This window comes from Mobula birostris, chromosome 12 (genome assembly GCF_030028105.1).
Source record: "Mobula birostris isolate sMobBir1 chromosome 12, sMobBir1.hap1, whole genome shotgun sequence".
In the NCBI taxonomy this organism is placed as follows: domain Eukaryota; kingdom Metazoa; phylum Chordata; class Chondrichthyes; order Myliobatiformes; family Myliobatidae; genus Mobula; species Mobula birostris.
In genome coordinates, this window is record NC_092381.1 from 53438492 (window position 1) to 53454887 (window position 16396).

The following is a 16396-nucleotide window of genomic DNA, read 5'->3' on the forward strand; positions in this document are numbered from 1 at the left end:
AAGTGCTGGGTTTTAGGTGTTTCAGAAAGGACAGGGAGGGAGGCAAATGAGGTGAGGGCATGGCACTGTGGATCGGAGATAGTGTCACAGCTGCAGAAAAGGTGGACACCATGGAGAGATTGTCTACGGAGTCTCTGTAGTTGGAGGTTAGGAACAGTAAGGGGTCAATAACGTTACTGCGTGTCTTTTCTAGGCCGCCCAATAGTAACAGGGATATCGAGGAGCAGATAAGGAAACAGATCCTGGAAAGGTGTAATAATAACAGAGTTGTTGTGATGAGAGATTTTAATTTCCCAAATATCGATCGGCATAACCCTAGAGCAAGGGGTTTAGATGGGGTGGAGTTTGTTAGGTATGTTCGAGAAGGTTTCTTGATACAATATGTAGATAAACCTACAAGAGGAGAGGCTGTACTTGATTCGGTATTGGGAAATGAACATGGTCAGTTGTCAGATCTCTCAGTGGGAGAGCATTTTGGAGACAGAGATCATAATTCTATCTCCTTTACAATAGCATTGGAGACAGATAGGCACAGACAAGTTAGAAAAGCATTTAATTGCAGTAAGGGGAATTATGAGGCTATCAGGCAGGAAATTGGAAGCTTAGATTGGAAACTGCTGTTCTCAAGGAAAAGTACAGAGGAAATGTGGCAAATGTTCAGGGGATATTTGTGTGGAGTTCTGCATAGGTATGTTCCAATGAGACAGGGAAGTTAAGGTAGGGTACAGCAGCCGTGGTGTACAAAGGCTGTAATAAATCTAGTCAAGAAAAAAAGAAAAGCTTACAAGAGGTTCAGAGAGCTAGGTAATGTTAGAGATCTAGAAGATTATAAGGCTAATAGGAAGGAGCTTAAGAAGGAAATTAGGAGGCCAGAAGGGGCCATGAGAAATCCTTGGCAGGCAGGATTAAAGAAAACCCCAAGGCATTCTACAAGTATGTGAAGAGCAAGAGGATAAGACGTGAAATAATAGGACCTATTAAGTGTGACAGTGGGAAAGTGTGTATAGAACCGGAGGAAATAGTAGAGGTACTTAATGAATACTTCACTTCAGCATTCACTGTGGAACAGGATCTTCGTGATTGCAGTGATGACTTGCTGCAGACTGAAAAGCTTGAGCATGTAGATATTAAGAAAGAGGATGTGTTGGAGCTTTTGTAAGCATCAAGTTGGATAAGTCACTGGGACCGGATGAGATGTACACAAGGATATTGTGGGAAGCGAGGGAGGAGATTGCTGAGTCTCTGGCAATGATCTTTGCATCATCAATGGGGAGGGAGAGGTTCCAGAGGACTGGAGGGTTGCGGATGCTGTTCCTTTATTCAAGAAAGGGAGTAGAGATAGCCCAGGAAATTATAGACCAGTGAGTCTTACCTCAGTGGTTGGTAAGTTGATGGAGAAGATACTGACAGGCAGGATTTATGAACACTGGGAGACGGATCATATGATTAGGAATAGTCAAGCATGGCTTTGTCAAGGGCAGGTCGTGCCTTACAAGCCTGAATGAATTTTTTGAGGATGTGACTAAACACATTGATGAAGGAAGAGCAGTAGATGTAGTGTAAATGGATTTCAGCAAAGCATTTGATAAGGTATCCCATGCAAGGCTTATTGAGAAAGTAATGAGGCATGGGATCAAAGGGGACATTGCTTTGTGGATCCAGAACTGGCTTGCCCACAGAAGGCAAAGAGTGGCTGTAGACGGGTCATATTCTGCATGGAGGTCGGTCACCAGTGGAGTGCCTCAGGGATCTATTCTGGGACCCTTACTCTTCGTGATTTTTATAAATGACCTGGATGAGGAAGTGGAGGGATGGTTTAGTAAGTTTGCTGATGACACAAATGTTGGAGGTGTTGTGGGTAGTGTGGAGGGCTGTCAGAGGTTACAGCGGGACATTAGTAGGATGCAAAACTGGGCTGAGAAGTGGCAGATGGAGTTCAACCTAGATAAGTGTGAAGTGGTTCATTTTGGTAGGTCAAATATGATGGCAGAATATAGTATTAATGGTAAGACTCTTGGCAGTGTGGAGAATCAGAGGGATCTTGGGGTCTGCGTCCATAGGAGACTCAAAGCAGCTGCACAGGTTGACTCTGTGGTTAAAAAGGCATACGGCGTATTGGCCTTCATCAATCGTGGAATTGAATTTAGGAGCCGAAAGGTAATGTTGCAGCTATATAGGACTCTGGTCAGACTCCACTTGGAGTACTATGCTCAGTTCTGGTCACCTCACTACAGGAAGGATGTGAAAGCCATAGAAAGGGTGCAGAGGAGATTTACAAGGATGTTACCTGGATTGGGGAACATGCCTTATGAGAATAGGTTGAGTGAACTTGGCCTTTTCTCCTTGGAGCAATGAAGGATGAGAGGTGACATGATAGAGGTGTATAAGATGATGAGAGGCATTGATCGTGTGGATAGTCAGAGGCTTTTTCCGAGGGCTGAAATGGTTTCCACAAGAGGATACAGGTTTAAGGTGCTGGAGAGTTGGTACCGAGGAGAAGTCAGGGGTAAGTTTTTACTCAGAGGTTGGTGAATGCGTGGAATGGGCTGCCAGCAACGGTGGTGGAGGCGGATACGATAGGGTCTTTTAAGAGACTCCTAGATAGGTACATGGAGCTTGGAAAAATAGAAGGCCGTAGGTAAGCCTAGTAATTTCTAAGATAGGGACATGTTGGGCATAACTTTGTGGGCCGAAGGGCCTGTATTATGCTGTAGGTTTTCTAAGTTTCTATGGGTCACTCCATATCTGCTCTGGCAGTGTGCTTTGGGCCACTGTCCTGTTAAAAGACAAACCTCTTCCTTAGTTTAAGCTTTCTGTCAGAGGCTAGCAGATTTTCATCCAGGATCTCTTTGTATTGAACAGCAATCATGTACTCATCAAGCCTGCCAGATTTTCAGTCCCTGCTGCTGAAAGGCATCCCTATAGCATGATGCTACTTCAACTATAGGCGATGGTGTTACCTGACTGACGCGCAGTTATAGACTTAAGCCAGACGTAGGTCTAAAAAAAACATATCCTTGCCCATGAAGACTTTGCAAAGCATCACTTAGAAAATACTGCAAGGATGTGGAAGATAGTCTTATCGTCAGATGAGACTAAGCTGAAGCTCTTTAGGCTCAACACTAAGCATGTATGGCGTAGATCTAATACTGCAAGACCCTACAAAGGATTGCAAAAGCTGCTGAGAAGATCACTGGGGTCTCTTTTCCACCAATCCAAAATACTTATCCAGGAGCAGAGCCCTTAGCACTGCCAAGGATCCCTCCCATTGATCCCATAATCTCTTTGACTCACTACCATCAGGCAAGAGGGACCATAGCATTAGGACAAGGACTGTTAGGAAGGGAATCAGCTTGTTCTCCCGGGCCCTAAGACTACTGAACTCCCTGCCACTATCCAGGTGTCATCATGTATGAACAGCCAGTAGCGTTATATTGTTTACTTTTTAACTTGTGTTGTAAATGCACCTTATGCTAAATGTCAATCTTCTTGAACATATTTTACTATTTGCAGTTTATTTGTGGTGTTATTACTTTATGCTGTGTGTAAATTAGATATACTGTGCTTTGCACCTAGGTCCACAGGAACACTGTTTTGCTTGGTGTAATACATGTGTACAGTTCCATATGAAATAAACTTGAACTTGATTATGTAGCTCTTGCGTATGTCTTAGTGATTCAGTGAAGCTTACTTCTTTATCTTCAGGTCATCATGCTTCTCCTCCATTAGTTAATCGGTGAAACAGTTACGACCTTTGCTTTGTTTAGAAATAAATAAACCTTCTAAATTGTCGACTTTCTCATTTATTGTCCTTTTACCCTCTCCCAACTTACCAACCTGAGATATCTGAATGCAATTGGACAAACAGGAGATTCTTGCTCAATCCACCACACATAAAGAGGGTATTGATTTGGTGTCCCGCATTCTGCATTGTTTCCAATGTGTGGCGGGTTCCTAGCTGGAGAAAAGAAAATACAATGATCAATTTAAATACAGGTGCTATCAAAGCATTACCCTTGATGCCTGATTATTTCACTTTTACTGGGGCTGCTTGATGCCATAGTGGGCCAGATGGTGCCTTGATGTCAAATGTACTCATTCATCATTCACTCCATTGGGTCCATATGTGGACCATGGTTGGTGAGGTCTGGTGCAATGCAGTTGATCCTAAGTCAAAGTGAAAGTAAATTTATTATCAAAGTACATACAGATTATGGTATGATACCTTGAGATTAATTTTCTTGCAGATGTTTACAGGAAAATAAAGAAATATAGTGTGAAAAAATACGTAACCAAAGAATAGCAAACAACCAATGTGAAATAGTCAAACTGTGCAAATAAAAAATAAAAAATACTAAGAACATGTTTTAGGTTGTGGACTTAGTTCAGAGTTGTGGTGAGTGACGTTATAAATATTGATTCAGGAGCCTGATGATTGCAGAGTTGTAGCCATTACTGAACCTTGTGCTGTGGGATCTAAGGCTCCTGTACCTCCTGCACAAATGTAGTAGCAAGATGGTCATCGATGTTACTGGCTTGATTGGATTTATCCTGGTCATTGAACAGAACAAACCTGAGCAATTTTCCAAAATGTTACGTAGATGCCAGTGTTTTAAGTTTACCGGAATAGCTTGGATAGAGGTCACAGCAAGTTCGGGAGTACAGGTCTTTAGTACTACAGCTGGGATGTTAAATAGGTTCTGTGGACTTTATTTTACACACGAATTCTCAGCCCTTTTATTGGTGTCATATAGAACATACTGAATTGGCTTTAGACAGATCTATGAAGGTGGGAACCTTAGGTGAATTTGGGATGTATTATCTATTCAGCAACTAAGGTTGTGAATGCTTCATATCACAGAAAGGATAGTAGGGTAAACTGGGAGGACAGTCAGATTATTTTGTGCAAAAACTGTCAGCTTCTATTGAGGTGAATTAATTTGATATGCTGGACAAGAGTTAGATCACTCAGGTAAGACTTTGGTATAAAAGGATGTTCTTAATTTTCCACTAATAGACAATTTGTAATGAATGAATTGAGCAAGGCTAAATGTAATTAAATTGTTATGTATTGTTATGCAATGTTAACACATTTTCACTTCAAAAACATTGTGTATATTTTCTCTACGTGGGTAAGTGTGGGTGAGACAACTAAAAAAAAGTTTCACATTTGCTTGGACTACGCTCTATATAGTAGACAATTTATTGTTCTGCTTTCCAAAGCTCTGTTCACTTTCTCCAAATCAGAGATATCTAACATTAAAAATGAAAATATTTAGAAGCATAATACATGGTTGCTAATTAAATAAAAACTTAAATACACAATAAAAGAATGAAAACTATTCAAAACGTTAACCTCAACTTGCCTTTCAAATGAAGGCCGATGACCTGTTAAGAAAAGAGCAACCATCATTGACTATTCTGCCCCTCATACCTGCATGCACTTCAATAAGATCTTGATTCATCTTCCGCCTCAATGCCACATTTCTGTACAAATCCCGTATCTCGTTTCCCTCATTATTTAAAAATCCATAATTTTCTGTTCTGAATATACTAAGTGACTAAATCTCCACAGACGTCATGTGCAGTGAATTTCCAAGATACACTATTTTCTCTGAAGACATTTTTTTTTCTCAACTCAGTTCGCGTTATTTTCAGGCTGTAGCCCCTAATACTAGACAACCAAGTAATGAGAAACATTATTTCTGCACCCATCCTGTCAAGCCGCATTAGAATTCTATCTCTTCCACTGAGAAATGGCAGCAATGGCTGACATGAGATCGTAGACCAGATATGGAATGTGTCCAAGTGGAGTCACTTCATACTCTTAGTCCAGATGAAAGGTCTCGTCCCAAAATACAGATGTCTATTTTCCTCTATGGAAGCTGTGTTCTTCCAGGAATTTTGTTTTTTTTTGCAAGAAGGGTGTCCAGCTCCTCAGCTCAGCAACTAATGGAATCACAGTGAACTCAGGGGGAAGAGCAAACAACAGGAATTCTGCAGATGCTGGAAATTCAAGCAACACACATCAAAGTTGCTGGTGAACACAGCAGGACAAGCAGCATCTGTAGGAAGAGGTGCAGTCGATGTTTCAGGCCGAGACCTTTCGTCAGGACTAACTGAAGGAAGAGTGAGTAAGGGATTTGAAAGTTGGAGGGGGAGGGGGAGATCCAAAATGATAGGAGAAGACAGGAGGGGGAGGGATAGAGCCAAGAGCTGGACAGGTGATAGGCAAAAGGGGATACGAGAGGATCACGGGACAGGAGGTCCGGGAAGAAAGACGGGGGGGGGGGGGAGACCCAGAGGATGGACAAGAGGTATATTTAGAGGGACAGAGGGAGAAAAAGGAGAGTGAGAGAAAGAATGTGTGCATAAAAATAAGTAACAGATGGGGTACGAGGGGGAGGTGGGGCCTTAGTGGAAGTTAGAGAAGTCAATGTTCATGCCATCAGGTTGCAGGCTACATAGACGGAATATAAGGTGTTGTTCCTCCAACCTGAGTGTTGCTTCATCTTTACAGTAGAGGAGGCCATGGATAGACATGTCAGAATGGGAATGGGATGTGGAATTAAAATGTGTGGCCACTGGGAGATCCTGCTTTCTCTGGCGGACAGAGCGTAGATGTTCAGCAAAGCGGTCTCCCAGTCTGCGTCGGGTCTCGCTAATATATAAAAGGCCACATCGGGAGCACCGGACGCAGCATATCACCCCAGTCGACTCACAGGTGAAGTGTTGCCTCACCTGGAAGGACTGTCTGGGGCCCTGAATGGTGGTAAGGGAGGAAGTGTAAGGGCATGTGTAGCACTTGTTCCGCTTACATGGATAAGTGCCAGGAGGGAGATCAGTGGGGAGGGATGGGGGGGACGAATGGACAAGGGAGTTGTGTAGGGAGCGATCCCTGCGGAATGCAGAGAGAGACAGGGAGGGAAAGATGTGGCCAGGAGGGAGATCAGTGGGGAGGGATGGGGGGGACGAATGGACAAGGGAGTTGTGTAGGGAGCGATCCCTGCAGAATGCAGAGAGAGGGGGGAGAGAGGGCAGGGGGAAGAGCAAGGGTTCAGATGCATATGCATTTGGCCTCCACTGCATTCGCCACATCCATAGTCTATCTCTATGTTATTGCTGGCACATTCTGACTCACTGCAAGCAACGGGTCTGCATAAGTCTCAGAAACAAGGGGTTAAAATTCACAGTTTACAGGTGGAAACTCCACACTTTAGCTTCTTTAGTTTTAGTTTAATATTTTTGAAAACTATAAATGCAAAAACCCTGGGTTTTTGAGATGTCATTGTTAAATGAACAATGTCAGAATCCACAGTGATGAGACCAGGATGGTGTAATAATTATGATTAGTATCAGTGAAGAAAGTTAGAATTCCACTAACTTTAAGAAAAATCAATCTTTATTTAAATCTCCAATTACCACTTAGCCATGAACTACTATTGAAGTTCAACAGGCATAATTTAGTGCAAACATAATTTAGAACTGATACAGAAAATTCTTCCCAAAGGATTCATCAATAAATCCAGAGTAATGGCATTAATATTTTGGAAACATCCAAGAAGCAGTGTCTGTTTCCATGTAGTGAACTAGGATGGACCAATAAGTTTTCTCATTTTTAGTTATCTTGTGATCTAAATGGGCTTAAAGCTTTTGTAATCTGACTTTCTGGTATTGTTAATTTCTCCAAGAAATGGATATGTGTTACAAAATTTCCTTATAAGTATTTTAAAATTACTTATACTGCCCAATTTCTTCAGGTTTTTAAACTACAGTGATGTAGTGCAAACTAGAAGTAAATACCAAAGTGGAGATGTCATATAAAGATAAATCTGGCAGAAACTTCTGAGCAGGCATTTAGTGAATTTGGGTACCTGCGGTCTGATTTCTGGCAATTAATTCTGTTACTCTATGATCACTATTTAAAAAATGAAGATAACGTACTACTAATAAGAAAATGTCATTACTCAGTGGAAGTTCATAAATTAGTTCAAAATATAGAAAAATGTAAAACCTTACTGCTATTGCTTGAATTGTTGCTAAGTACAGCTTTGCAAGATCATCAATACTGTTGGACAGTGCTAATCCGGTTATCTGTCGATGAAAGGGAGAAGTGCCACTTAGTTCAAAAGTACAATTGCTACCTTTTAAAATTCATTTTGGGTTCAATTCAATTAGGAAACAATGATCTTAAAAAAAGCCTCATGGAAGGCATTGCTACTCCTTAATAATCAACATGAAATTAACCCCAAAAGCTTTCAACTGGAAAAGCTTGGGTAGAAAGGATAGAGGTTGAATATTGCATTCAATATAAAGTAAAATTCTGATAATCTTGCACTCTCAGCATTCTTGTGATGCTGAACCAGAAGATTCTCTGGACAATTGATTATTGACCCATTAATATCTTAACACACTTTTTATATTGATTCATAGGTGATAGAGTTATGCAGCGCAAAAATAGGTGACCAATTATCAACACTAACCTTATTTGTCTGTATTGGGCCCATATCCCTCTAAGTGCTGTAATTGGACTCACCTCTACCAGTTCCTCTGACAGTTCATTCCATACACCCCCATCACTGACGTGAAAAACTTGCCCTCAGGTCCTTTTCAAAATTTTCCCCTTTCATGTTAAATCTATGCCTTCTACTTTTAAACTCCTCTACCATCTTTCCTAGCTATCTCTTTCATAATCTTAATACCTTTGTAAAATCAGCTGTTAATCTCATTCGCTCCAGGGAAAACCGTCCTGTCCTATCCAATCTCTACTCTAACTTAGGTCTCCGATCTTGGATAATGTCTCCCATCCACTACATAAAGTACTGGTTGGGCATAGGAGTACATTCAGCCAGAGACTCATTCCACCGAGATGCAACACTGAGCGTCATAGGAAGTCATTCCTGCCTGTGGCCATCAAACTTTACAACTCCTCCCTGGGAGGGTCAGACACCCTGAGCCAATAGGCTGGTCCTGGACTTATTTCCTGGCATAATTTACATATTACTATTTAATTATTTATGGTTTTATATTGCTATATTTATACTCTATTCTTGGTTGGTGCAACTGTAACGAAAACCAATTTCCCTAGGGATCAATAAAATATGACTATGACTATATTCCTGTAAACCTTTCTTGCATATTCTCTAATTTAATCACATCCTTCCTGAAGTGTGGTGACCAGAACTGTGTGCAATACTCTATTTGTCATCTCACCAATGTTTTGTACAACAGTAACATGACATCCCACCTCTCATACTCAGTGCTCCAACAGAAGAAGGGAAACGTATGACAGTAAGACATAGGAGCAAAGTTAGGCCATTTGATCCATCAAGTCTGCTCTGCTATTTGATCGTGGCTGACTTATTTTCCCTATCAACACTCTCTTGCCTTCTTCTGTAACTTTTGATACCCTTACTAATCAAGAACCTATCAACCTCCATTTTAAATATACCCAATCATTTGGCTCCACAGCAATCTGTGGTAATGAATTTTACAAATTTATCATCCTCTGGCCTCAAGAAATTCCTCCACATCTGGTTTCAAAAGGGATGTCTCTCTATTCTGAGTCTGTGACCCCAGCTCCCAGACTCTCGCAATATTGAAAACGTCTTCTCCATGTTCACGCAATGCAGGCTTCAATGAGATCCACCTTCATTATTCTAAACTTCAGCAAGTACATACCAGAGCCATCAAACGCTCTTCAAACATTAACCCTTTCATTCCTAGGATAATTCTTGTAAACCTTTTTCTGTAACTTCTCCAATACCAATACATTTGTCCTTAGATATGGGGCCCAAAATTGCCCACAATATACCATATGTGATCTGAGTAATGCCTGATAAAATCTTGCATTACATTCTTGTTTTGATATTCTAGACCTCTTGAAATGAATGCTAACATTGTATTTGCCTTCTTTAATAACGACTCAACCTGCAAGTTAACCTTTAAGGAAACCTGCACTAGTGATATGAGTGGCACTTGCACCTCTGATTTCTGAATTCACTCTCCATTTAGAAAGCAGTTACGCTTCTATTTCTTCGACCGAAGTGCATGACCACATATTTCCCTATATTCTGTTTCATCTGTCACTTCTTTGCCCATTTTTCTAATCTGTCCAAGTCCTTCTGCAGATTCTCTGCTTCCTCAACACTACATGTCCCTCCACCTTGTCTGTATCATCCACTAACCTGGACAAAAATCCATGAATTCTATCATCCAGATCATTAACAAATAATATGAAAAATAGCGGACCTGACATTGACCCCTGCAGAACACCACTAGTCATCGGCAGCCAACCAGAAAATGCTTCCCTTATTCCCACTCTTCACCTTCTACCAGTCAATTTTCTATCCATGCTAGTACCTTTACTATAATACTATGGGTTCCTATCTTGTTTAGCAGCCTAATGTGCAGCGTCTTGTCTAAGGCCTTCTGAAAATCCAGATAAACAACATCCACTGCCCCTCCTGTGTCTATCCTGCCTGTTACTTCCTCAAATAATTCCAACAGATTTGTCAGGTAAGATTTCCTCTTAAGCATGCTGACTTTGGCTTATTTTATCAAGTATCCTGAAGTGCCACCAAGTACCCTGAAACCTTATCCTTAAAAATGGACTGTAAGTTTATACCGACCACTAAAGACAGGCTAACTGGCCTATAACTTCCTATCTTTTGCCTCCCTCCCTTCTATGCAGAGGTCAAGTGACATTTGTGATTTTCCATTCTTCCAGAACCATCCCACAATCCAAAATGTCTTGGAATATCACTACTAATGCCTCCACCATCTCTCCAGCTACTTGTTTCATAACCCTGGATTACATCATTTCACACTTCTCCAAGTTAAATTCCATACCAAAGTTTAAAGTAATTATATATATATTATATATACTGTATGATACACACGTTACCCTGAGATTCATTTGCTTTCAAGCATTGACAGGAAAAGAATACAATAGAAGTTTACAAAATGCTATACATGAACAGACAAACACTTAAACATTCAGACTTAACGTGCAAAAAGAAGTTACCTATGCGGATTCCCTTTCCATATTTCTATTTGATCCATAATCCTGTTGTAACTTGAGGCAACTTTTGTTATTGTCCACCATATCAGCAATTTTGGTGTCATTTGCAACCATCCCAATCATGCCTATATTCTTTAACAAATCATTAATATTTAAACATACAAACATAGAAAAACTACAGCACAATACAGGCCTTTTGGCCCATACAGTTGTGCTGAACATGACCCTACCTTAGAAATTATTAGGCTTACCTATAGCCCTCTATTTTTCTAAGCTCCATGTACCTATCCAAAAGTCTCTTAAAAGGCCCTACCATATCTGCCTCCACCACCGTTGCCGGCAGCCCATTCCACGCACTCACCACTCTCGGAGTAAAAAACTTACCCTTGACATCTCCTCTGTACCTCCTTCCCAGCACCTTAAACCTGTGTCCTCTTGTGGCAACATTTCAGCTCTGGGAAAAAGCTTCTGACTATCCACATAATCAATGCCTCTCATCATCTTACACACCTCTATCAGGTCACCTCTCATCCTCCGTGCTCCAAGGAGAAAAGGCCACGTTCACTCAACCTGTTTTCATAAGGCATGCTCCCCAATCCAGGCAACATCCTTGTAAATCTCCTCTGCACACTTTCGATGGCTTCCACATCCTTCCAATAGTGAGGCGACCAGAACTGAGCACAGTACTCCAAGTGGGGTCTGCCCAGGGTTCTATCTTGCTGCAACATCACCTCTCGGCTCCAAAATTCAATTCCACGATTGATGAAGACCAATACACCATACGCCTTCCTAACCACAGAGTCAACCTGTGCAGCTGCTTTGAGCGTCCAATGGACTCGGGCCCCAAGATCGCTATGATCCTCCACACTGCCAAAAGTCTTACCATTAATACTATATTCTGCCATCATATTTGACCTACCAAAATGAACCACTTCACACTTATCTGGGTTGAACTCCATCTGCCACTTCTCAGCCCAGTTTTGCGTCCTATCAATGTCCCGCTGTAACCTCTGACAGCCCTCCACACTATCCACAACACCCCCAACCTTTGTGTCATCAGCATATTTACTAACCCATCCCTCCACTTCCTCCTCCAGGTCATTTATAAAAATCATGAAGAGTAAGGGTCCCAGAACAGATCCCTGCAAAATATGACCCGTCTACAACCACTCTTTGCCTTCTGTGGGCAAGCCAGTACTGGATTCACAAAGCAATGTCCCCTTGGATCCCATGTCTCCTTACTTTCTCAATAAGCTTTGCATGGGGTACCTTATCAAATGCCTTGCTGAAATCCATATACACTACATCTACTGCTCTTCCTTCATCAATGTGTTTAGTCACATCATCAAAAAATTCAATCAGGCTCATAAGGCACGACCTGCCCTTGACAAAGCCATGCTGACTATTCTTCATCATATTATACTTCTCCAAATGTTCATAAATCCTGCCTCTCAGGATCTTCTCCATCAAATTACCAACCACTGAGGTAAGACTCACTGGTCTATAATTTCCTGGGCTATCTCTACTCCCTTTCTTGAATAATGGAAAACATCTGCAACCCTTCAATCCTCCGGAATTTCTCCCGTCCCCATTGATGATGCAAAGATCATTGCCAGAGGCTCAGGAATCCCCTCCCTCACCTCCCATAGTAGCCTGGGGTATATCTCATCCGGTCCCAGCGACTTATCCAATTTGATGCATTCTAAAAGCTCCAGCACATCCTCGTTCTTAGTATCTACATGTTCAAGCTTTTCAGACTGATGCAAGTCATCACTACAATCACCAAGATCCTTTTCCATAGTGAATACTGAAGTAAAGAATTCATTAAGTACCTCTGCTATTTCCTCCGGTTCCATATATACTTTCCCACTGTCACACTTAATAGGTCCTATTCTTTCACGTCTTATCCTCTTGCTCTTCACATACTTGTAGAATGCCTTGGGGTTTTCCTTAATCCTGCCCGCCAAGGACTTCTCATGGCCCTTTCTGGCTCTCCTAATTTCCTTCTTAAATTCCTTCCTATTAGCCTTATAATCTTCTAGATCTCTAACATTACCTAGCTCTCTGAACTTTTTGTATGCTTTTCTTTTCTTCTTGACTAGATTTATTACAGCCTTTGTACACCGCGGTTGCTGTACTGTACCATAACTTCCCTCTCTCATTGGAACATACTTATGCAAAACTCCACACAAATATCCCTTGAACATTTGCCACATTTCTTCCGTACTTTTCCCTGAGAACAGCTGTTTCCAATTTAAGATTCCAATTTCCTGCCTGATAGCCTCATAATTGTCCTTACTCCAATTAAATGTTTTTCTAACTTGTTTGTTCCTATCTCTCTCCAATGCTATTGTAAAGGAGATAGAATTATGATCACTGTCTCCAAAATGCTCTCCCACTGAGAGATCTGACACCTGACCAGTTTAATTTCCCAATACCAAATCAAGTACAGCCTCTCCTCTTGTAGTCTTATCTACATATTGTGTCAAGAAACCTTCCTGAACTCACCTAACAAACTCCACCCCATCTAAATCCCTTGCTCTAGGGAGATGTCAATCGATATTTGGGAAATTAAAATCTCCCATCGCGACAACTCTGTTATTATTACACCTTTCCAGGATCTGTTTTCTTGTCTGCTCCTCGATATCCTTGTTACTATTGGGCGGCCTACACAAAACACCCAGTAAAGTTATTGACCCCTTCCTGTTCCTAACCTCCATCCACAAAGACTCCGTAGACAACCCCACTGCGGTGTCCACCTTTTCTGCAGCCGTGACTCTATCTCTGATCAACAATGCCACGCCCCCACCTCTTTTGCCTCCTTCCCTGTCCTTTCTGAAACATCTAAATCTCCGCACTTGAAGTAACCATTCCTGTCCCTGAGCCATCCAAGTCTCTGTAATGGCCACCACATCATATCTCCAAGTACTGATCCACGCTCTCTCATCTGCTTTGTTTAAAACACCCCTTGAGTTAAAATAGACTCATCTCAAACCTTTGGTCTGAGCACGTCCCTTCTCTATCACCTGCCTATCCTCCCTCTCGCACTATCTACAAGCTTTCTCTATTTGTGAGCCAACCTTCACTTCCCCAGTCTCTTCAGTTCGATCCCACCCTTGGTGGGTTAAATTGGACCAGGGAACCAACACCCCGGTGAGTTGAAATGGAGCATGGCAAACCACACCTGGTGAGCAGGTATGTAATTTCAAAATTGTTGCATTATTCGAGTTTTGTAAAATGGTATCTTGAAACCTCCAGGGATATTTCTGGAACAGTGCATTTATCTTCCTGTTCCACAAGACTAAACACAACTCATTAGATAAGAAAAATCTCTGTCTGGAAGAAACTCATTTAAGTTTAATGTGAATAAATGATTTAAAAAAACCTTAGCATTCTGTGTTTTAGAAGCAAATCGTGGATATTGTTACCCTTGCTGAAGTTACGCCTGTTTAGATTTTGATACTACTGCCCAAATGATGTCATATTACTGAATTTCATCTGTTTTGGTAAATACAAATTTTTGTATACATCAAATAGCAACAGCTATGGTGATTTCGCTGCTGGAAACACTCTCAATCAAAAGACAAACACGATTGACTATAACTTGTATTTGTGGGAAACTTGCCATTGAATTAAATGAATACCTAATCACAATAGAGACACAACTGAGATGGAAGGGGGGAGCTGACAATAACCCCCTGCCCATATCAAATATTTAAAATATTCTTTCCTTATGTGTTGTGTCATAACACATGGGTGATCATGGTCTTTCCACAATAATGATTGCTCTTGGCAAGTTTTTCTACAGAAGTGGTTTGCCATTGCATTCTTCTGGGCAATGTCTTTACATTATCCATTCAGAGACTGTCTGCCTGGCATCAATGGTCCCAAAACTAGTAATATGCACCAGCTACTCACATGACTATCCACCACATGCTCCCATGGCTTCATGTGACCCTGATTGGGGTGGGGGGGGGGGTTAAGCAGGTGCTTACACCTTGTCCAAGGGTGACCTGCAGGCTAGCAGAGGGAAGGTGTGCCTTACACCTCCTTTGGTAGATACGTAGCACCACCCCACCACACTTTTAAAATAGATAATTTGCTTATTCGCTTCTAATCTTCTGGTCTTAAATTCAACCTGTAAGATGGCGGGGGGGGGGGGGTTATATCGAGCATTGGTAACCAGGAAGGGGTTTCGTTCTTCTGATTTTGGTCAACGAGTCGGACATCTGTCATTGGGAAAATCAGCAGGCCATCGAGAAGGAAATGGCAGAATACTTAGAAAATTTTCATACAATCAAGCAGCATTAACAGGGCTTTGTGATGCAAAAATACTTTGAGAATGCAAAGAGCAAGATGGATGAAGGAGAACCAGTCCATACAATCCACATTCATAGCTGTAGGTAGTTTAGTAAGCAGCATTGTTTTAGAACATTTAAAAAATCTATCAAAATTGATAGGTCGTGAGTGCAGTTCCCCTTTAAAAAAACTGGGAGTGGGGACACTGTGCCAGTCTACAGGTATAATTGAAATGCCAGAGGCCTTAGATTTCCACTCCCAACTATGCTGCTAGTGAATGCACAGTCTCTGTAAAATAAAATTGAAGATTTCCAGAGCAAGATTGCTGTACCAGAAGGATATCAGGGACTGCTGTGTTGCTTGCTTCACAGAAACATAGCTATTGCCCTCCATTTCGGGCGCAGCACTGCAGCTCAATGGTTTCACCATTCTCTGCAAGGACAAGACAACACAGTCTTTTAAAGACAGAGGAGGCAGAGTATGCTTTAGGATGAACTCATCGTGGTTCCACCTCAGTCCTGTTCATCCGACTTGGAACGTCCAGTAACCAAATATCATCATTTTATCAGCTACCATCCATCTCAGGCCAATGCCAGGTAAGCTCTGGAGGAGCTGAGCAATATAACAAGCAGGCACAAAGCTGTGTAAAATGATGCCTTCCCTATTATTGCGTGAGATTTTCATCAGGCCAGCTTGAAGAAGTCTCTGAACAACTACCACCAATACATCGGTGGCCAAGAAGAGTGTGGTAAATTGTCTAAATGACTATTGCCCAGTGGCACTTACATCACAGTGATAGAGTGTTTTGAGAGACTGATGTTGAACCATATCAGTTCCTGTCTGAGTGGCGACTTGAATCCACTCCAATTTGCCTACTGAAAGCAACACGTCTACAACAGATGCACTCCTGTCAGCTCTTCACTCTTCATACAACCCTAGAACATCTGGACAGCAAAGGTGCATACATCAGGATGTTCTTTATTGATTACAGCTTCACCCCCTCAAAACTAATCAGTAAACTCTCAAGACCTGGCCCTCAATACTCCCTTGTGCAATTGGATCCTGGATTTCCTC

General features: G+C 41.6%; 1 protein-coding gene across 17 annotated transcripts in view; it reads right to left on the reverse strand.

The window, feature by feature from the left end:
• The window catches only part of fggy (FGGY carbohydrate kinase domain containing), a 346341-nt gene that overhangs the window by 74827 nt on the left and 255118 nt on the right, over nt 1–16396 (reverse strand). For 9 of the 17 annotated variants that reach the window (XR_011888000.1, XR_011888001.1, XR_011888003.1 and 6 more), the window contains exons 12-13: nt 8020–8094; nt 3838–3958 (exon numbers count right to left, since the gene is read on the reverse strand). Coding sequence is in view for 8 of the 17 variants with exons in the window: in XM_072273800.1 (XP_072129901.1) it covers nt 3838–3958; nt 8020–8094 (196 nt within the window). In the remaining 9 variants the exon portion in view is untranslated. Of the gene's footprint in view, nt 1–3833; nt 3959–8019; nt 8095–16396 lie in introns of all 17 variants that reach the window. The other 8 variants (XR_011888004.1, XR_011888005.1, XM_072273805.1 and 5 more) reach the window with 2 other exon arrangements.